We start from the raw sequence: 20,638 nt of genomic DNA, 5'->3' as shown, positions 1-20,638 counted from the left end.
CAACTCAAATGGGGTATCACAAAGCAAGTATGGACAAGGAAGAAAGGAAAAAAAAAAGGAAAAGAGAGATGAAGAAAGAAAAAGGAGAGTGGTGGGGGAAGAAAGAAGAAGAAGGAAAAAAAAAGTTAGGGGAGTGGGTTACTTCCGTAAGCGGCTTAGTGCGGGAACAAATGTCAACACGCGGGATTTTGGGCATCGAGTCTTTATGACCTCACTCACAGGTACTGTGATTACTATAAGCCGTTGCTTGATACAGAATATCTAAGAACATCTTCAGCTCTAATATGTATTGCTTAAAAACTGATATAATCCAAAACTCCCAGGTGAAAAACTCCGTCAAAATCCCAATCCCTGATGGAGACCATGTGCTTCCACCAGTAAAACAACGCCAGTGGGCATGCTGTTTAATATCCGACCATTCCAGGACCCACTCAAGTCCCAAATAAACGATTCGGCTAATAATCATCAGACTCGTAGTCGTCATGGAGCAGAGAGGCACGATAGCCACGCGAAGCAAGGTCAGCCTCCAGGCCACCATCCGATGCAGGGTCAAAGTAGCCTAAACTAGTTAGTCAAATCAACAATGGAGAACAAAGAATACGCACCACCTCCACCGAAGTAACTGAGAGCCACTGGTAAGAAAATAAGAGCATGGATAGCGGCGAAAATCACCAAAGCAAGCCACACTCGGAAATAGTAAATCTCAAAGATCTTGCTGCGAGTGAATGCCAGGACGCAGACGCCAAGAAGCTTGGTGACGGTGATGCCACTGAACACACTGCCACCGACATTGACCAATGCGGTCCACGCTCGGGCGTCCTTGCCGCGATATTTGGCTGGAACTTTCTCCATTATAGGGCGGGCTGGGAACATAAAGGCACGGGCGATGTGGGCGCAGAACTCAACACCAATACCTACGCAAATCACCAGGTTGACAAGAGAAACGGCGTTCAGCGAGACGCCCGCAACAGCCATAGCACCGATAATGTCAACCACGATCATGACAACAGTGGTGGTGACAACAGCGCCGGTAGCAATCGAGCCCAAGATCACTGAGGTCAAGAGGAAGATGATGGCAACGGCCGACCCGAGAAGTGTACCAGTGAGTCGAACAATTGAGACGTACTGATCGAAGAAGATGTAGAACTTCGAGTACGGGAAGACATCGATGTTGTGCTCATGTGAGATGTCTTCCGCAATCCGGCGAGCTGCGATATATGCCTGGATGAAATCGTCTTGGCTGTGAAGAGGCGTGTGGCTGGTACGGAAGTGGCTAGCATTAATAGTTTTGTGGGTTTCATCAATGACCAATGCATTGCTGTAAGGTGCCTTTCCGCCAAGAGGACATGAGGCATCAGTAGGGGCGTCAATCCACTTCTTGATGTAATGAACAAATTCAGATCCTTCTGGCATCCCAGAAAGTGAGATGTTCCACGCAGGAACACGATCCTCAAAGCAGATCTTGCCATTCTCTCGGCAACAGTCTTGCTGAGGATTCAACCAATAGAAGAAGTCATCAATCCAGCTGGCTGCAGATCCCGTAAGATAAGAAACATCTGGACGTTTTGACTCTTGTTCGAGAATGAAAGGTAGAGAATATTCTTCGCACGTGGTGAATCGCCCACAGAGCTGCTTCTGGTGGTCTCGCTCGGTGACATTCACATGGCGGGTCACGAAGTATACTGGGGGACCTGTGCCAAAGTACGCATCCAGATCGTTGAAGTAAGGAATCAGGTATGAATCACTGGGAAGCGCGATTCGCTGATCCAAACCAAGAGGAACTTCGGGGATGAAGGCCAGACCAGCAGTCAAAAGACCCAAAAAGAAAATGACAACGCCTGCCTTGACCCGACGATCCAGGAGGAAGGGGGCATAGATCCGGCGAATAAAGTACTGAAGGGGGCTCTCGACTTCCTGATCATCATATCGCCCATCTGAGAAGCCGAACGAGTTCGCTTTTCGCACGGTGAGACAGGGGATACAGTCTGCGCGGAGGCTCTGTACTCGTCTCTGGTTCAGAGCCAGCACAGATATAAACATAGTGACTTGTAAAATGGCGTTGATGAAGACAGCACCGGCAGCGTATGCGGCGAAATTCTTCACAGCGGGCATGCCGACGAACACACCCAGGGAAAAGGCCACAGTCTCTGTCAAAGCAGATAAAAAGATGCTAGGACCGATACGACTAACCGCTCTGGCCACTCGCTCATCAATCTCTTCGTCGGGGTGGCTGATGTTGACCCGCTCAAACTCGTGGACGATGAGGAAGATGTTGTCCACTCCCACAGCCAGAACCAAGAATGGAATGACCTCGGCAATAATCAATGTGACCTTGACACCGGCTGCCGAGAACAAGCCAACCGATGCAGAGACGGACATCAGCACAATAACGATACCCACAATTCCCAGCGTGAATTTGGACTGAACAAGCGCATTGGACGGGTTGGTCAGTAGAGATCTCCACGTAACAGTCGCCGAGCCCAGCGCAATTGAGGCGTATAAGAACATGATCAGATAGCTGATAACAATGATCTTTGCGTCTGTGTTTGTGGACTTGTTTAGTTCTTGTTCCAAGCTGACTTCAGAGTTGAACGACACGCGGAGACCTCGTTGGGAAGCTTCTTCTTGAACGTCCTGAAGGACGCCTTGGAAGCTGTCTTCCCATGCCATAGCCTTCTTCTCCTCTTTCGAACCTTGGGCATGATTGTTCACCACCCAAGTCACGACGAGAGCCTGGGCATCTAACACATTGCCTGTGTCCCCATAGCCACCGAGGATCATCTCAGGCTTCAGAGGCTGTGAGAAATCAGGGAGACAACTTAGATCTCCTGGTGACTCCGTGCACTGTGTTAAGCGGTTCTGCCATGTATCTGGGTCAAGGTTCGAAACATCGCCCCCGAAGTAACCAGTGAGAGATTGCACGACACATGCATCTCCAGTTGGCTTGAAGCAAACATCTTCTAGATTGAGGCCCTGGTCAAGAGAGATCATCCGTCTGACGCGAGTCTCGACCTCGAACCACCAAACAAGGGTCTCATAATCCAAGAGCGGACGGGTGTCGTTTGAGGGGCGATCATTCACCAAGAAAGCCTGCTCCGCTCGGAAGAACGGACCAAAGTTTTGATCGAAGAAGTCCTTCTCCTGTGCAGCAGCAGAAGATGGACTCACCCACAGACGTACCGGATCCGTTTCAACAGCAAAGCGAAGCCATCCTAAGCTCATTACAGCCACGACAACGATGCTGGACGATATTGTGATAGCTGGAAACCGTGCACAGACACCACCAATCCGGTGGAACAAGGCAGACAATGCCGTGTTGAGTTTGTATACCCCCCTGCGGCTGCTCCATGTATCCGCCGCGCCGCACGATATCGCCCTCATCTTCATCATCACTCGGTGTAGGATCCTGCAGCAGGCGTACCCGCTCTGGTTTGCGAAACCGGCGCTCCTTGTATGTGACATAGCTGGCAAGAGCCATGACGAAGAGCAAGAATGCGGAGTACACAATTATGACAGCGAAAGACAAGCACGGCAGAAGTCCTACGTGGCATGCCTTCGGGGGAGAGATAGCAGGTAACTCAGGGCAGACGTCAGGGCAATCAACACACGAGCAGCGGAAGTTCTTGTCGGGGTCGTTGCAGGCCTTCGGGCTCATTGGCAAAGCCTCCATACCTTGCGGGTCGGGGCCGGTAGGCTCTGTGTGGTAGTTAATTTGGAACGGACTCCCAAGGAATTTCTTATCGCCCAAGAACTTCATGAATGCCGTGTGATCCTTTGCACCACCGCCGATGAAATCGATAGCTTTGCCACCCGAGGCACCGTTTTTGACATTCTTGCAACTATCGTAGAACCCGCGTTGATATTCTTCAGACCAAATGTTGTCAATCTCAGTCACCAACCGCTTTCCAGAGCCGTGTTCTTCTGTTTCCGTGACATTGACAAATAGCGACTGATCCGGGGAGCATGTGAATGTACAGAATATGTTGAAGAAGTTGTCTCGGCACGCTGGACATGATGCTATGATTCCTTCAGCAAGTTTGAGGTTTCGCCCGAGCGCGTCAATCTGAGTAGTTAGCAGGTGAATCATATCACAAGGTTTGGGGCCTATTTCTTACCTGTTCATCACGGCAACAAACTGGCCCCTCGCTCCACTTGCTACCGCAGAGGTTCACCAGTTTCTCTCGCACGGAGTCCTCCGGTTGCTGCGCCAGGTCATTATCAGGGCAGGGCAGCTCTCCACCGAATATAGATTGCTTCCCACAATGACCGCGAATAGCGCAGCGACCTTTCTCGTGAATTTTGGTCTCACCCTGCGCTCCCACTAGGGTGGGTGCAAGAGAGCCTAATCCAACGATCGTCGCAATGGCACCCGGTAGTCGCATCTTGGATGAAGATTAAGAGTCACCCAGAGACTATGTTCCGAATTCTCAACCGAGATGCCTGGGAGGGTGATGCTCCACTAGCGATCGATGGCCATGCACCCTTCGGTTCGTGTGGGGAAATGTTGCAGTTCGGGGTTCTCGGGGCTGGTGAGAAGAAGAAACGAAATGTCTTGAATTGAGATGACTGTAAATATCGATTAAACTAAGATCAAATCGATATTCTAGGTGGTGGTTAGAGTAAGTAGTAATGGGGAGAGGTGGAATGACAGAGCAAAAGCAAGCTTCCGATGAGTGACGTGAAGGCGGAGACCTGGACCTGGTACATCCGTCCCCCGCACGGTCACACAACGTACGAAGTACTTACTCCGTGGTGAGCAGCGAATCATACCCACTAAACAACCCAATGGGACTCAGTGAGCACTTGGTGGGTACGAAGTATGCTTAATTACTTGGAGAAATCTCGAAGGTGTCTATTGTGCACTGAAATTACACCTAATCTATCCTAAAAGAGCACTCGGCCCTTTGGTTTTGTCTATTGAAGTAACATTTGATAGCTCTAAATAACTAGGCGACGGAGGAAAAAGGAAAAACCGGCAGAAAGGGTTCCAATATTAGCTTTGATTGATCCCACATATTTTGCCCAGGTGTGCCTGACGTTAGTGCGGTACTTATCCCCAATCCCTAATTCTCTGTTCACGGCTTAGTCAAGGCTTTGATTACTCGATGATGGTGCTAAATAAGAAAAGGAAGACTTGATAGGTACCTAGGTAGTAGACAGTTGGAAGAATAGTTAAAAGGATAGCCAGAAAGACACTAAAGAAGACAGTCAAGTAAACCATAAACACTCCCCAAGTCGATGACTACCGGCGTTGCCCAGGTGGAACTTGTTGGTACTATTGTATTCGAAAAACATTTTTTTTTACGAATGTGTAGGATCAATCAAGGCTGATATTGGAAAGATAAAGGAGGGAGTAACTAAAGGTGATTGAAAATAGAAAGCTTTTTGCTGTCTTTCTACTTTCTACTTTGTATTCAAAGACTACGCACAAGCGGGGACCGAGGCTCATGCAGCATTCGCAGTCACATTCACATAAATACATGAACGACGAAGTATGATTTGCCAAAGCCGCCTAGAATGTTCATTTTGAAAAGTTCATAATTCATTCATAATGGATGTGAGAAGTACAGATAACATACATATCACCGACTCCGAGCTATGGCGCGTTCTATGAGCAGGAACTCCGAGCCTCCAGACAGAGACATGTATAGATGTATCTACATCGCCAATCATTCAGTTAGCGATGTGAACAAAGATAAAAAGCATGAAACAACCGAGAGGTATCATGGAATGAGACAAGTGGAAAATTGACATAGCCGTTGCCCAAGCTGGGACATCACAACTGGGCTTAGCGACCTGATTGTGACCTAGAAACCTTCATCATCGGCCTGTTGGTAGATGTGGCGAGAGCGTGTCGGATCTTTGCGCATGGTTTGACCAGATCCTGTAAATCCAACTGGAAAGAAAAGTTAGCGTGGTTGTCGATATCGTGGAAGTAGCCTACCTCGTGCATTAACACCATCACCAGTGCGGAACATGCTGTCCTTCTTGCCAAACTTGCCCTTCCCCTTGGCCTTGGCAGCAAAGTCTTTCCACTTATTCTTGCCTTCTTCCAGCTCCTTGTTCGCCTTGACTTTGCGGGCGGCCTTGGCGGGACGAGGGGGTCCATCATTAGCCAGACTCGGTTCACTGCGGGCCTGAGTTGCCAGGGCAGGGTTAATATCTGCCGCGGCGGAAATCACGCCGGGGGGCGCGGGCGAGGGAGACGCCGAACTGCCTGGGGTTGCATCAGCCTTGCGCTTGCGTGAGTCAGAGCCGGAGATGGGTCGGAGGTCCTTGGCCGTCAAATTTTCCACAGTCGCATATGACTTGAACGACACCAGATAAACCGGGTTGGTTGATGAGCCTGTCATGGAGGTAATCTTGGCTGGGTAAAAGGCTCCGTCGCCAGAGACCCAGCGGGCGAGCACAGTATCGTTAACCGCGAATGAGGCCGGGGCTGGGTGTGTAGGGGCATCTTCGGTTTCGGGCTTGTGGAAGCTGTTCTTGAATCGGTTTTCCTTGGGTGCAGCCTTCGGGGCCGCAGCCTGTTGTTCGGCTTTTTGTTCAGCAATGGCAGTCTCGGTCAAGCTGATGAGTTCCCCAAGTTCAGTTTGAAGACTCGCAAGTTCTGTGTTATCAGGATCGGTCTGCAAGCTGGAGACAACTGTTTCATACTAGATGCGCGTTAGTGGCGACTCGGCGCGTGAGGGGACTGGTCACCTACCTGAAGCTTGAACTCCTTCAGCTCTTCCTCCTGGGCAGCAATGTCAGACATATTGTACGCTCAGTTGATTTATTCACGCGATGGGAAAACAGATGTGGAATCTCAGACGCGTGACGTGAATCGGTGATTGAAATCGGTGATTGCGGAGAACGAAGAGGCCGCAAAATCATACTGCCAACCGGTCACGTGTTTGTTCACCGCCATATCACAAATTCAAGATCATCGTCGATGGTTCATCCACAGAAAAAGGATGTAATATGTCATCTGAGTGTCATTATCAATCTATAAATTTTTAAGTTTACATCTAGTTTACTGCTAATATGGATTTCAAAACTCGAAGGGAAGGGGTATGGAGATTGAGATGTGGCAGTGATGCATTCTACGAGCAGGATTGGTCTGATAAGGACAAAAGCCCAGGTCGGGTAGCCCACTATGGATCGGCGTCGGGAATGCGGTATGCAGGTTAAAACGGGGTCTAGTTACCCCGGAGCCCGGCTTTACGCAGATGCCCGATCCTGTTTCCAAAGTATACTAGAGTGCTTTGTACCTAATGTACTAGGGGAATACTCCGTACTTCGCACATCATTTGGAAAGTGGCAACGTCATCGAATGGTCTGATACTCAGCAGATCTCGGACCGGGGATCACAACGTGGGGCCCCCGAAAGTCGGAGAGCTACAGTACGATGCAGCTCTGTATGAGTGTACATGAGTCACCTGCAGAAGGACATGAAAAAAGCTTAAAGAGTAGTCAAGATCCACTAAAAGAAAATTGAGGGAAATTGAGGTAAGGGACCAATCCCGAGAGAAGTTGATAGACCTCAGGAGCAGAAAGTGAGAGAAGTTCTGGAAGCGTCAAGCTGATTTCAAAGCAAAAGGCAGAAAACTCCAAATCGGTCCGAAACACGGTGATCCTCATCCAATCATATCCAGAACGTCTTCACCGCCTGTGGGTGATCGCCTCCCCCCTCCCCAGTAATACTCGGACGCTGCCATCATCCTCCCGATTAACTTACTTGGTCGCCTTCTCAACAATCAATTAAATTAGTCTGCAATCGGGCTTAGCCACACTCGACCGCAATTTGACTAGCGGGGATTTTTTGTTCCTCGCCTCAGGCCCCTCTTGAGAGCCTCTTGCAACCTCTCTTCCCCCTCCTTCTACACCCGCTTGACTTTTGTACTTGGGATCCCGGTCCTCTACACCCAATCGTATCGCTGGGATATTGTGGCTGGCCATCCTTGACAAGTCAAGCTTACGTTGACCGTTACTATCTTTCGATATTTGTCACGGGCCTGAAGGCCCGGTTGGATCTCTCGTGTTGCATTCTATCTGATCCTGCATATCTGACTTCTATCCATCATTTGGGAGAAATATCTTCATCATGGGCGATTACGACCAACGGTACCAGCAAGGTCTGTACCTTTCTCCAAACCAGCAGGATCTCCTGCTTGCCGCTCTCTCCTCCAACAACCCGAACTCCAAGCGGCAAGCCGGCACTCCCCCGATCAAAACCGACCACTCCCCCGAGCAGTCCTTGAACAGTATCAGTGCCCCACCGTCTGGTGGTTTCGACAATGGCAATGACTTTGGCTATGGGGACAATGAAAGTCCTTATTTGGACTTCAACCCCGATTTGGACTTCGACTTCCCCGGTTCTGCGGACCTGATTGGTGATCTACCAGGGTCGGCCTACGATATTGGAGAAAAGCGAAAGTCTGTTGATGGAAAGTCGGACATTGAAGGCGAGGAGAATGGGAAAAAGCGCAGGGAAAGTGAGGCTAAGAAACCCGGTAGAAAGCCACTCACGTCGGAGCCTACTACGGTATGCCCCTCTTAATGCGGGTCGCGACTGAGCCAGGACTAATCATCCAAAACAGAAGCGCAAGGCACAAAATCGGGCCGCTCAGCGTGCATTCCGTGAACGCAAGGAGAAGCACCTGAAGGATTTGGAAGATACAGTGGAGTCGTTGCAAAAGAGTTCGGACACGGCAAACCAGGAGAACGGCTTGCTACGTGCCCAAGTCGAGCGGTTGCAGGTCGAGCTTCGCGAGTACCGGAAGCGCCTCTCATGGATGGCTTCAGGAACTGGCAATGGCATATCGGCCCTGAGCTCAAACTCCATCCCGAATGCCCCCTCCAAGGGCGCCTACGGTCTTCAGAACAACGAGTTCCTCTTCGACTTCCCCAAGTTTGGTGACCTGCCTGGCAGTCACCTTTTCAACGGCCAGGCCAAGAACGACCAATCGAAGGCCAACGCCACCCCTCGACCTCCTGGTGTTTTGGCTCGTAACAACTCGAACGGTCCCTCACGGTCCAACTCGACCGAGGCGGGGTACACCAGGTCGGATGGTTCCAAGTCCAACGGCACTCCCAACAGCGCCACCTCCGCCAAGGGACCAGATTCTGGCTACAAGTCTTCCTCGCACACACACGACCACTCGACCTCGGAAAACTCACCATCGTCGTCGTCTGACTCTCATCAAAGCCAACTGCTTTCATCTAACGGGACCTCTCCCGAACCCAGCCTGAGCTCACCGGGTGGAAAATACCGCGAGCTTGGACCAGGTGATGCGTGTGGAGGCCATATCACCACCGATGGCGAGAAGTCATTCTGTGAGCAACTCGGCATGGCCTGTGGTAACATCCGGAATCCCATCCCCGCACTCCGGGACGGCAAATCTTTGAGTGTCTCCAGCAATCAGCCAACCCCAACCGACAATGTTGCAGTCGCGGAGGACCCTCAGGACCTTGGAATTGATTGGCTGGCCCACCAGAATGGCGGCCAGTTCGATCCAGTGCTCTTTGGCGACTGGCGAGAGCCTCAGGATGCCGTACTGTCGCAAGACTTCGGCTCCTTCTTCAACGATGCATTCCCTCTGCCGGACTTAGGCAGCCCATCACACAACCTCAGCGAGGTCGCTACTGATGCGCAACCTCAACCGAAGAAGAGCCTCGTTGCCCAAATCGACAGCAAGCTCGATGAAGACGAGGTTGTTCCCGGTGAGGACCAATCACAAATGTTGTCGTGCACAAAGATCTGGTATGTTTTTTTTCCTACCTAGCCTATCAACACAAACTAACATTCTCCAGGGACCGTCTTCAATCGATGGAAAGATTCCGCAATGGCGAGATCGATGTCGACAATCTCTGCTCCGAGCTTCGCACCAAGGCACGCTGCTCCGAGGGCGGTGTTGTCGTAAATCAGACCGACGTTGACGACATCATGGGCCGAGCCAAGTAGTCAAATTTCACGACCCAGCCTTGCCTCGACAAAGGCCTATTTTACGATTCACGGACCCACTCAACTTCGCGCTTTTGTTTACTACGCATACCCACCATCGAATAGTCGTTTATGGAAGGATCACAGCACGGCGTCACAAAGACGATTCAATTAAAATGAGGCCACCTCAACCGGAGGAACGCATCCTCTGTTCAAATATTTTGTCATGAAACAACAAAAAACAAAGCCCAAAAAAAAGCAAAAACAATCCGTATTGATCTTCACGATTGACAATCACTCTTTACTGGAAGATATCAACTTGCAACTTTTTCTCTCCTTTATCATCATATTCTTCTACGCTGTGTTCACATCATTTACAGTTGCGATCTAATTGGTTATCATTGTGGTTTTCAACGCACTCAGCTTGGCGAATGGATATCGGCCTCGTGGCCATCGAATACTTAAATACGGAATGGTGACTTGGATTTTGCGGGACAGGATGGCTTGCGTTGACTATGTCTGTAGATTCTGATTTTTACCTCGTTTGTACACAATTCAAAGGTTTATTCTGGAATCGTGCCAAGCGTATACTATCCACAAGAGGTCCAAGGTTGGGATATATAGAGCCAGCCAAAGGCGAGGTATAAACACTTATAGGCAATATATGAAGTAGCTACGAGGCAACGGACTACAGTTAGACTCCTACATGATTCAAAGAGTAAAGCGAAGCTGTGAGGGTATCGATATGGTGTCCACGGAAATAGAAATAAAGTACACAAAGAGAAAGGGGTAATCTTAAAGTTTTTTTGGGTTGTTTCTTTCTTGAGATGTCCTTTGCATCTTGTCTGTCTTCAACGACCACTCCCCAAGGGCTTACCATAGGACTCAATTCCGAAGTCCAGATTCACACGAAGATTTGTTAGAAATTCTCCCGTGCCATGCATCAGGGAAAACAAACCAAGTGTAACCAAACTCCATAAGTAAAAAGAAGAGACAAATGACGGGATAAAAGGAAGACACAAAGAATTAGAGTATCAAATGTGTGAACACGGGGCGTGTGAAAACAATGCCACCGAAAATGCTCGATAGCGGGAAGAATATGAGACGTAGAAAACTCGGCGTTACCAATTAGGCATCGCCGGAGGCAGCGGGCTTGTCAGATGGGGTGGGAGAGTCGGCAGAGCCGCCGCTCTTGAAGCCACCGCGACCACCACCGCGTCCGCCGCGGCCACCACGCTCACCACCTCCGCGGCCGCGACCGCCACGGCCACCAAATCCACCACGACGAGCGCCTTCGCTGTCACTGGCGCTGTTGTAACCGCGCTGGCCGGGAGTGCCACCACCACGGGTGCTAGCCTGCCAGGTTCCAGCGTTACCAACTCCGCGGTTGGTGTTGGTGCGCTCCTCGAAGTACTTGAAGTTGGTCTTGCGGGGTTGTCCGGGGGCGGAAGACTTCTTGTTCTCGATAGGCAGACGATCCATGGCAGCCTTGGCTTCCTCGGCAGAAGGGAAGGTCACGACATAGTTGAACTTGCCATATTTCTCGACCTTGACGACCTTAGACTTGTCCTCTTCGGGAAGGATGTCACGGATAGATTGCTCGTTGTCGGCGTGAGACACAAAGAACGCACTGCTTGGCTTTTTCTCGGCACGGGGAGCAGGAGATTCGGTCTTTTCATGCGGTCCGGTACCGTTGGTATCGGCAGCGGCCGATTCTTCGCCGGCGGGCTGGGCAGCAGCAGGCGCAGCGGGGGGCCGGGCTAGCTGACTTTGGAATAACAGGAACAGGCGAGGCACGAGGTCCCTTCTGGCCCTGAGGGATGGGTGCACGAGCAGGAGGAGCTTGGCCGAACTGAGGAGCCACGACTGGAGGACGGGCAGCTCCGGTGGGAGCGGGAGAAGCGGTGGTAGCTGGAAGACTGCTGGATACGGGCTGGGGAGCACCGCCTGCCTGGGGCTTGCCGGTACGGTGGGCAAAGTTGAAGCCCTGAGCTCGCATCTCGGTGGCGATGCGACCACCCTCAACCTCCAAGACCAAATATCCGAAAGCAGCATCAGCCAAGTTGAAGTTCCACATGTTCTTGAAAGCGCTCTCATCAACCTGACCAGCCGCATTTCCGGCGGCAACAGGACCACCGAATGGGTTTCCACCGTTGGCAATGGAAGGCATCTTGTTTACCACATCCAGCGCATTCTCCAACAAAGTCTTCTGGCCATCGTTGGAAGAGATAGCGGACTCAACCTCGCCGCGAACAGTCTCCCACACATCGGTGAATGAAGCCTTGGAGGCAGCAAGCTTGCCACGGTAGTGGTCAAGTGACGGGTTGACGGAGAACTCGTTGTATGAGGAGCCGTAACGGAAGTGAAGACCGGCGGAGACAGAGAAATCAGCCTTCAATGTGACGGAAAGCTGGTTCAGCATGCCCTCGCGCGCGGGGGAGGCGTGCGTGACGAAGACACGAGTCTCGGAGGGGTCGTACACCCGATTGGCGGTATCGATCAGCTCTCCCATTTGCAATAGGGTTGTCCACATGGTACCTTGGCCACCCGCGATCGTCGTCTTTCCTTCACCGTTGTCGAATAGCTTGTGCATCACCACGGCACCTCCCAGACCCAGCAAACGCAGCTTCACCCCACCAATATCGAGAAGGCGCGAGTTGGCTTCATCGATAATGTGCAGCTTATCAACCTTGTACTCCCCAGAACGGAACTTCTCCAGCACGCGAACATCTTCACAGGCACCCCAAACTGTGTAAACGGGAACGTCGAGAGTAATGCGCTTATCGAGAAGCATAGAAAGTTCGGAGAGGGGCAGTTGCTCAGGAGGGAAGCGTTGCTTAATAGATTGCTGGGGAGGAACTTGTGCGATAGAACGCTTCACATTCTCAGGGAGGAGGGGAGAGTATTGTGCAACGTGCTTAAGGGTCCTGTCAAACAGTTTAGGTTAGTAAATGCTGTCCTTCACTTTTTGGTGCCCGGTGAGACACAGTCGCGTTGGGCAGCAAAAAATGCGCTAGAATGATCGTATGGTGCACTCACTTATCCGCAATCCGCTCAAGTGAGGTATCATCATAGAAACCAAAGTCACCCGTGTGGATGATATGGTCTGCGCGGGCTTGCTTGGCCAGCTCATTCAGAGACTTCAGGTTTCCTGTAACGCAAGCTCAATTAGGATGCTGTGGCGGAAGAGCTGATTCCCAAGACACGTACCTCGCACGTCCGCAATGCATAGAATTCGAGTAGGTCCGCTCTGAATCACACGGCCATTGTTAGGGAGAAGCGGCGTGGCACCGGGGACGGGGCCCGCAGGCGTGCCATTCTGGAGAGGATAGCCTTGAGGACCGAAGCTGGGGCGGGGCTGGAGATAGTGCAAAGATGATCCAGTTAGCTAGTTGATCAGAAGAAGGACAAGATTCGGTAATCTGGCGCATTCAAAGCTTGGACAAAAGCGAGGGGAGACGATCAGGGAGCAACCTACAGAAGCCATGGGGGTGTCTGGAATTCGGTCGAGGATGGTGGAGGAGAAAGGAAGGGAGATCGGGGAGATGGTTGAAGTATTAAAGAGGGGCGGCTAGACCAAGAACGAAAAAGGAGACAGATGATCAAGAAGAGGACGAAGAATCACTTTCCTGGCGATGAAGCAGGCGTGACATGAGATTAGGTAAGCGGTCAGCGGCCCCCTGGGACCCAAACAATTCGCCCTTTACGGAGTATCTATTGACTTTCTTGGTTTATTCTATGCACGGGATATACCTTGGAAGTAGATCTTTCAAACGAAATTGAGATCGGTCTGCTCCATACATGCGGAAGACTTCTCGACGTACAATTATTATCTTCTTATCTCATAGGCAAGCGTGACTTTGGATACACAATTGCCTTTAAAACCACACCGCATGTCATGATGATGGTTTCTCAGACCTGTCGAGGCGCTAGAGAAGAGCAAAACACAAGCACTGATTCTGATATGATTGGGAAGCAATGTCTCCAGGTCTTCTTTGCTCAAAGAAAAAGTTGAAAAAAGAATGGAAAAAAAAGACCATCGACCGCAGGTCAATGCACGGGGAGGTCGTTATGAGTCTGAACCCGAGCCGAGCTCTAGCAATCAAGGTACACCAAATAAACAGTGCAAGCTCAAGTCAATTGAAAGTGAACTCTTTACCATGGAATGATGTTTGGCCTCCTCGGCGGCAGATCATGGGTGGCTCATACCGTCACTCATTGTGAAATGACCAGGCTAAAATCTACAATCGTTCTCGTGAAGGCTGAGCAGCCCCAAACACGGAGCCAGCCCATGCGACGTCGCTCATCTGCCCTGAACTATCAAAGCTCCTCTGTATGCTTTCCGGCTATATTATCCTTCTCTCCAGGAGTTGAGCATGCTGGATCCATCCTGCGGCAAGCAGATATAGACTGTAAAGAACGAGGCCCCTCAAGTGCGAGCAATGCAAAGTGACCCCCGACGGTAGGTCGTGCTCGACACAAGATAGGAGTACCAGGATCATTTCCTTGCTCCGAAGTTGCGACATATCGGTCAGAAAAAGGCCAATTGTGCTTCCCATTGGTCATGAACGCCCATAGGTCTTCAACAAACTCATCGCGTGTGCTTCTCTCAAAAGTTCCAGCCAGCCACATATTCCAATCCGATTTTGCCCAGTCTTGACGATTGTCGAGCGGAACTCCGTACTCGCCTCGAACAGATGCAAAAAAGGCACTGCTCATCTGATTAGCAGCTTTGGGGAATGTGTCAAGTCCCAGCAGAACATCAGGGAAAAGGTTGTACGGTGTCTTCCAGGTCTCTGGGTAGTCGGGATATTGCAACACGAAATGTGTTTGATTCTGATCTGTTCCCAAGCCCTGCTGAAATATGATGTTTGCATGGTCATCACCAACGCGGGAATAGTACTCGTCCCCACTCATCTGACCAAACGCTTTCAGGCCAACTGCCGCTTTAATTGCAAGATTTGTCTCATTCGCAAGTGGGCCAGCAGCATCGTTCGATGACAGTTGATTGGCAATGTCGATTCCATTCGCTACTAAGTAGTCAGCGTATTTGCGGAAGATCTTCGTGTATTGCGCTATCCATTCCGTGTCACCAGTTGCATGAACATATGCAGCCGCAAGGATCAGGACATTGCCACATTCTTCAATGGGCATGGGCTCTGCCTGTTGATCATCGTGGCCAATAGCATGAGGATAATGAGTCCCGAGGTCGTGAATTGCGTATGGCAGATGCCAACGACCAGCAGCGAGGTACTTCATCACAGGCTCCAACAGCAAACGAATGTAGTCTGGGTCCATAACGTAGTAGATTGGAAACGCTGGCATAATCACATCGATGGTGTTGATGTTTCCGTCGCTAGAGAGCTCTTTGATGAATGCCAACACGGCACTTGTGTTGCGTGAGTCGTTGGGTATAGCCAGGTCAATGCCTCCGTAGGCTTGTCGAGTTGAAAGAGCAAGTATATCTGCATATTTTGACCCCGCGGAAGCTGCAGAAGAGGTGACAAGCTCTTGATCCAGCTTCATTGACTCCAGCAATGCAGTGGGATAGTCATCCAAGAAGAAAGACAGCGCGCTTGATGTGGTTGGGTACTCTGATCGATAATAACCAGTGTAAGGCTCTCCCAGATAATTGATAGCAGCTTCCCTCTCGTATCCGACCACGAAATTGACAGAAAGTCCACCGGTGACTCTACCAAGGTCATGAACCAGTGCAACGACACTTCCATCGCTCCAGCTATCTTCGCCGCGAAGCTCACCATTTTCAACGAAAGTCCGTCTTACGTCCTCCGGTGCACCTGAAAGAGCAGACAAGGTCGTAAAATTCGACGGCCGAGAGGCCAAGATAGCCGAGCCCCAAAGAGCCATATCATCAGCTTCTTCATAAAGCGTTGCATCTTCAACCGTAAGTGAGTAAATAGCGAGGCCATCTACCGCCTCGAAGTCACACAGCGATCGACTTTCCCGGCCAGTCCATCTGGCATCAATATCCGAGTAAACTTGAATGCTGTGACCACGCGACTCAGACACGTGAACAGTCAAGTAACCTGCAATCGTTAGAGAAAAACATATTTGCCTGTTATAAACAACCTACTGAAAGGAAGTGATTGTCTCAAATAATTCGATGGCGAAACAGGCGACAGAAAGTCCAACGTCACCGCCACAGGTCCAGCGACAAGATCGAATACCGTGTGAGTAGCGGTAAACTCAGCACGGCGCACCTTGGCGGGGCGAATCAACTTGTCATCAGATTCAGGTACGCCCATCAGACTGTATGCCTGGCCATCGACACGGACAATCACAGACCATCCCAGTTCCTGGCCTGCCCAGAATTGAGGCTCAGAAATGGGTAGCTGCTGGACTCGATCGCTTGGCATCCATGCTGATAGATAGGGATTGCGGACTGCTAGTGGATAAGATGGAGGCAGTACAGGGTGGTGTGTGACCGAGCTTGGCTGTTGACCGAGGAAATAGAGCAATGAAGCAGAGAGGGAGCTTAGCCCCAGGCCGCTACCAAGCATTTTCAACAATGATTTTGTTTTCAAATGCTGTGTGGTCAAGTCTTTTGCATGGGTTTCAGTGGATTTGGTTGTTGCTTCTAATGAAAGTCAAGGATGCAGTGATACAGTTATCAGATGGCCCCTTGGCCTGCCGATCATTCCACGTCATTAGTATCCACTGCCATGCAACACCATTCTGCGCTCAGGCCATGAGGGGATTTAACTAGTCTGGTCTAGTTCATGGTGCCTTTTGCTTATGTTTCACGTTTCTATAGAATGACCAAAGGAATTCAATTCAATGTTGTGGACTTGTCCAACACTGTCACTTGAAAAGACAAAGTAAATAATCATAGCATTCATCTAAGTGTGTTCATGTTTTTTATTTCAAATCTCAGCTGAGACTTAAAGCTGAGCCTTCTCGATGCGTCGACCAATCTCGTCAAAGTGAATCTGCTTTCCTGATACAAGTGCCTCTTGGAGGTATGAGCCAATCTCAACCGCCTTAACAGCATTGGTCAACTTCATCGGAAGAGGTGTGTTATCCAAGCAAGCGGCAGTGAAGTCATTCGCCTCCTGGACGAAAGCAGGGCTAAAGCGACCCATGAAGTTGTGGGGGATTTCGCGAGTAATACCTCCATTGTGGTAGTGGTTCACAAAGTTGCGCTGGGGGTTTCCGTTGACAGTCAACTTGCCCTCCGTACCAATGATCTCAGTGGTATCCTCCTGACCGGCGGCCATCATGCGCGAGCAATAGTAGTAGGCGATCTTGCCGTTCCAGAACTCCACAATTCCCACAGCATTGTCGTAGTCGTTGTATTTCTTGAGCTCGGGCTGCACGGCAGTGATGCCGTGAGCGGAAATGCTCTTGGGAAGGACTTCGTCTCCAAAGAACCACAGACTGAGGTCGATGTCGTGGACGGACATGTCGACAAAGACACCGCCGGACCAGGCAGCGTATTCAACGTAGAAGCCTGAGGGGTCGAACTTGTCGCAGGTCTGACTGCGAATAATGGCTGGACGACCGATGAGACCCTGCTCCATCTTGGCATGGGCATCGCGGTAGGAGTCATCAAAGCGACGAGAGAACCCGCACATCACCTTAAGATGAGGCTTCTTCTTAGCAGCTGTGACCACTGATCTGCACTATCAACAGAGTCTTGTCAGTATGCGAATATTTCTAGCAGGGTTCCAAGTCTTACCACTTCGACATCAGTAGACAAGGGCTTCTCGCAAAGCACATGGAGGTCTGCCTCAATGGCCTTGATAGCCTCTTCGGCATGCACAGAGGTGGCAGTACCGATGGCAACGGCTTGGAGACCGGGGTGCGTGAGCATCTCATCGTAGTTGGTGTACAAGGTCACACCGTGGGGCTCCAAGTTGACTCTGCCCCATGCAATCTCGCCAGCGTCGGGGGTGAAAGCCGCAACGAGCTCTGCGCGAGGGGTCTTCTGAAGGAAGTTGATTGCGTGAAGCTTGCCAACGCGGCCAAGGCCGGCCATACCGACTTGAAGTTTTTGAACAGGCATTGTGAATGTGGGATTGAAGGACTCTGGTTCTCTGGATTGCCTGATGGGCCCTCAAGGGGGTTTAAATAGCTGAGCAAATAGCAGCAAATCCATGTTCACGATACCTCCAGAGGTGTAGGGCAAAAATTCCCGTACGAAGACCAACTTGCAGACGGAAAGAATGTCCTCTCGGGACGAAAAGGGTAAAGACTGGGGAACGGGGGATCGGCATTTCCCCGCACTCAACGGAAAGAATTTCCCCTCAACACACAACGGCAATGTCTGCAAGGAGAAGACGTTTGGTGGCAGGCTGGTAGGTCTCTCCGTGAATTCATAGATCGACGCTAATTGTTTCTAGCCAACGATGTCGTGGTAAGTGGTATATCCTGCTGGAATTGGCCAATCGCTGATCGCGCAGAACGGCATCTTAAATGTAGGGGCATCAAGAACCACCCAAGTCATTTACTTACTAGGACAGGTGATCTTGATGATCTGGGCTGCGGGAATTGTCAACAGGCTGGGGTCGATTGTGACCGAAGCAACATCCGATTTCGCAATGGCTTGTCTCTCCCCGAAGAGCCCGAACTTGCATTTCCTGACCAAGCCTCCTGGCCCCAACTGCATGGCAGAGGTATGTTATGAGATTTCTTTTTTCCAGGTAGCTCTAACGTTATTGTTGCAGTGCGTTTCCACAATGAAACAGCCGAGATCGCAAGTCTTTATTCAACGGAGGACCAGCCCACGTTCCTCGAGAGTATAGTATTCGAAGCACCTGAAGTTATAGGGGACTCACTATACACAAACGCATCCAGTGCACTCAATCCATTGACAACCGCTGTAGCGAGTCATTCGTCATCTGTTTCGTCGTGGTCTTCTCCGTCAACCCAATTAAGAGCTTCCTCCAAGGTTCGGCATCCGCTATCTGAAAGGGAAGCTATTTTGATGAGGAACTTCGTCGAGAACATGGCCTTGTGGGTATGTATCTTTGAGCAACAATTATAGCAGTTGTTAACTCAATCTAGGCTGATATTACAGACCCGCAGAGACATTTTGAAACAGAGGTCTCAGTCCGGGCATTTAAGGAACCGGTCTTGCGCTATGCCATCTTCGCATTTTCTTCTCGTCATTTGAATAGAAAAGATAACAGCGATGCGACAGAGGCACTTCAGCATCACAATTGCTGTGTTCAATTACTAATTCCAGCCCTTTCTGGGCCTCGTGATAATATCACAGAGGATATCCTTGCTGCAGTGGCTATCCTCCGCCAGCATGAGGAAATGGACGGTATGCATTGAACCCAATATGTCCTGACTAAAATCTCACTGTGATAGGGGAGGATAACCAGTTCCATCTCACTGGCACAACTCATATCCTCAACACGGTATCCACGTTTGGATCATCGGGTGGTCTAGGCGAAGCTGCGGCCTGGCTTTGTTTGCGACAGGATATATACATCTCGCTGACCAGCCAACAGCCCCTGCGGACTGACCTGCATAGCTTTCACCACTCGGATGTATTTCAGAGAAATGACGACTTTGCATGGTCCAGCCGGATGGTTTTCCTGCTGGCAAAAGTTGTTCAGAGCGCCTTCACCGACCCCACCATGGCCCACGGCGTCCAGCACGAGATAGAAGAGTGGTACTCCAACAAACCCGACACTTTTAATCCCGTTCGATCGGCCCCGCGAGGTCCGGAACCAGACCGGCGATTCCCGACGATCTGGCTGCTGCTACCCGTGCACGGTACATGATCCTAGTCAATCCCCAAGCGAAGCATACGCAAACTGACATGAGCACAAACACCTGACAGTCATCGGCATCCAATACTATCACATCGCCAAGATCCTCTTGGCGCTTTCAGAAGCCCCGCAGGCATCTTCGGCCTATGAGAGCCTACGCCACTCTCGGGTAGTGGAGGTTCGTTGCAAAGTGCCATATTCATGCCTGCGAGGCGAGCCGCTCACACAGGATATAGAAACATGTGCGGCATCACCTGCTCACGGTGTTGGGGTTGGCGCAGTCAAACAGCAGAGCGGAGAACACGTTGTTCACTGCACGACATAGTCTAGTGGCTTGTGAGTTATCGACGATCCCCCGGGTTTGTGTAATGTATTAACTTGGCAGGGGGTTGGGTCCTTCGGCATCCCCTGGATCAAAGCGCGGCGGAGTCATTATTGCAAGCCATGGATGCAAGGACAGGATGGAATATGGACACGCTAATTCAAACTTTGCGCGCGCAATGGCAGGAGATGGAGGGTGAAAATTGAAGGTCATTGGCATCTCAGCCGATGTCCGGAGTACGGGATTTCCGACCAGAAACTCCGAGTGAAATTAGGCGAGGCACATGACCTCTTTGTTCAGAAATCTGTTCAGCAGCAGAAGGGGCAAAAAGAACAGACAGGAACAGCAGAGGCGAGAGGGGGAGCATAGCGATCCCTATGTCATTGGGAAACATTGGGAAAGGGGTCTACGTAGGCCCGCCCCACCACTTCTCCATTTTAAATCCGCATGGCCCCTGGGGATCGTCATTGCATTGTACCTCCTGTCAGACTTAAAGTCGCCTGTCATCTCTGTTCTGCAATTCTTTCTCTTCTGAAGAAAACCACAACTCTATACGAACATCAGCACAATCAAGCCGAATTGTCTCAGACTCTCAGACTCTCAGTTCGTCGCCCCCGCAAATCCACCCGCTAGTGCCAACGGGACCCT

General features: G+C 50.6%; 7 protein-coding genes across 7 annotated transcripts; 2 read left to right on the top strand and 5 right to left on the bottom strand.

Annotated features, from left to right (window-relative positions):
• Nucleotides 1-455: 455 nt before the first annotated feature.
• ncr1 (sphingolipid transporter NCR1) lies at nt 456-4,382 on the bottom strand (the record flags this gene model as incomplete). The annotated part of the gene is made up of 4 exons (XM_056957878.1): nt 456-559; nt 606-3,260; nt 3,331-4,063; nt 4,116-4,382. The coding sequence occupies 4 exons, from the start codon at nt 4,380-4,382 to the stop codon at nt 456-458; spliced, it is 3,759 nt and encodes a 1,252-aa protein (XP_056807268.1).
• A 1,425-nt stretch (nt 4,383-5,807) lies between these two features.
• On the bottom strand, nt 5,808-6,757 carry N7506_008584 (tudor domain-containing protein; the record flags this gene model as incomplete). The annotated part of the gene is made up of 3 exons (XM_056957877.1): nt 5,808-5,896; nt 5,945-6,656; nt 6,707-6,757. 3 exons carry the CDS (start codon nt 6,755-6,757, stop codon nt 5,808-5,810), a joined length of 852 nt encoding a protein of 283 aa, XP_056807267.1.
• A 1,329-nt stretch (nt 6,758-8,086) lies between these two features.
• Nucleotides 8,087-9,946, top strand: yap1 (putative bZIP transcription factor AP-1/Yap1; the record flags this gene model as incomplete). Its single annotated transcript, XM_056957876.1, has 3 exons — nt 8,087-8,527; nt 8,583-9,745; nt 9,796-9,946. 3 exons carry the CDS (start codon nt 8,087-8,089, stop codon nt 9,944-9,946), a joined length of 1,755 nt encoding a protein of 584 aa, XP_056807266.1.
• A 1,107-nt stretch (nt 9,947-11,053) lies between these two features.
• N7506_008582 (uncharacterized protein) lies at nt 11,054-13,412 on the bottom strand (the record flags this gene model as incomplete). The annotated part of the gene is given in 5 exon segments (XM_056957875.1): nt 11,054-11,689; nt 11,706-12,852; nt 12,965-13,076; nt 13,136-13,283; nt 13,404-13,412. 5 exon segments carry the CDS (start codon nt 13,410-13,412, stop codon nt 11,054-11,056), a joined length of 2,052 nt encoding a protein of 683 aa, XP_056807265.1.
• Nucleotides 13,413-14,245: 833 nt separating this feature from the next.
• On the bottom strand, nt 14,246-16,446 carry N7506_008581 (putative glutaminase; the record flags this gene model as incomplete). Its single annotated transcript, XM_056957874.1, has 2 exons — nt 14,246-15,972; nt 16,020-16,446. The coding sequence occupies 2 exons, from the start codon at nt 16,444-16,446 to the stop codon at nt 14,246-14,248; spliced, it is 2,154 nt and encodes a 717-aa protein (XP_056807264.1).
• Nucleotides 16,447-16,827: 381 nt separating this feature from the next.
• N7506_008580 (putative NAD binding Rossmann fold oxidoreductase) lies at nt 16,828-17,951 on the bottom strand (the record flags this gene model as incomplete). The annotated part of the gene is made up of 2 exons (XM_056957873.1): nt 16,828-17,568; nt 17,625-17,951. The coding sequence occupies 2 exons, from the start codon at nt 17,949-17,951 to the stop codon at nt 16,828-16,830; spliced, it is 1,068 nt and encodes a 355-aa protein (XP_056807263.1).
• A 160-nt stretch (nt 17,952-18,111) lies between these two features.
• Nucleotides 18,112-20,196, top strand: N7506_008579 (uncharacterized protein; the record flags this gene model as incomplete). Its single annotated transcript, XM_056957872.1, has 9 exons — nt 18,112-18,243; nt 18,289-18,302; nt 18,368-18,561; nt 18,613-18,905; nt 18,953-19,214; nt 19,262-19,672; nt 19,740-19,846; nt 19,905-20,004; nt 20,054-20,196. The coding sequence occupies 9 exons, from the start codon at nt 18,112-18,114 to the stop codon at nt 20,194-20,196; spliced, it is 1,656 nt and encodes a 551-aa protein (XP_056807262.1).
• Nucleotides 20,197-20,638: the final 442 nt, after the last annotated feature.

The sequence above is a fragment of the Penicillium brevicompactum genome, assembly GCF_028827555.1.
Source record: "Penicillium brevicompactum strain IBT 35665 chromosome Unknown utg000006l_segment0_segment0, whole genome shotgun sequence".
NCBI lineage: Eukaryota > Fungi > Ascomycota > Eurotiomycetes > Eurotiales > Aspergillaceae > Penicillium > Penicillium brevicompactum.
Note: the sequence above shows the minus strand (reverse complement) of the source record. Positions and strands in the feature narration are given on the sequence as shown.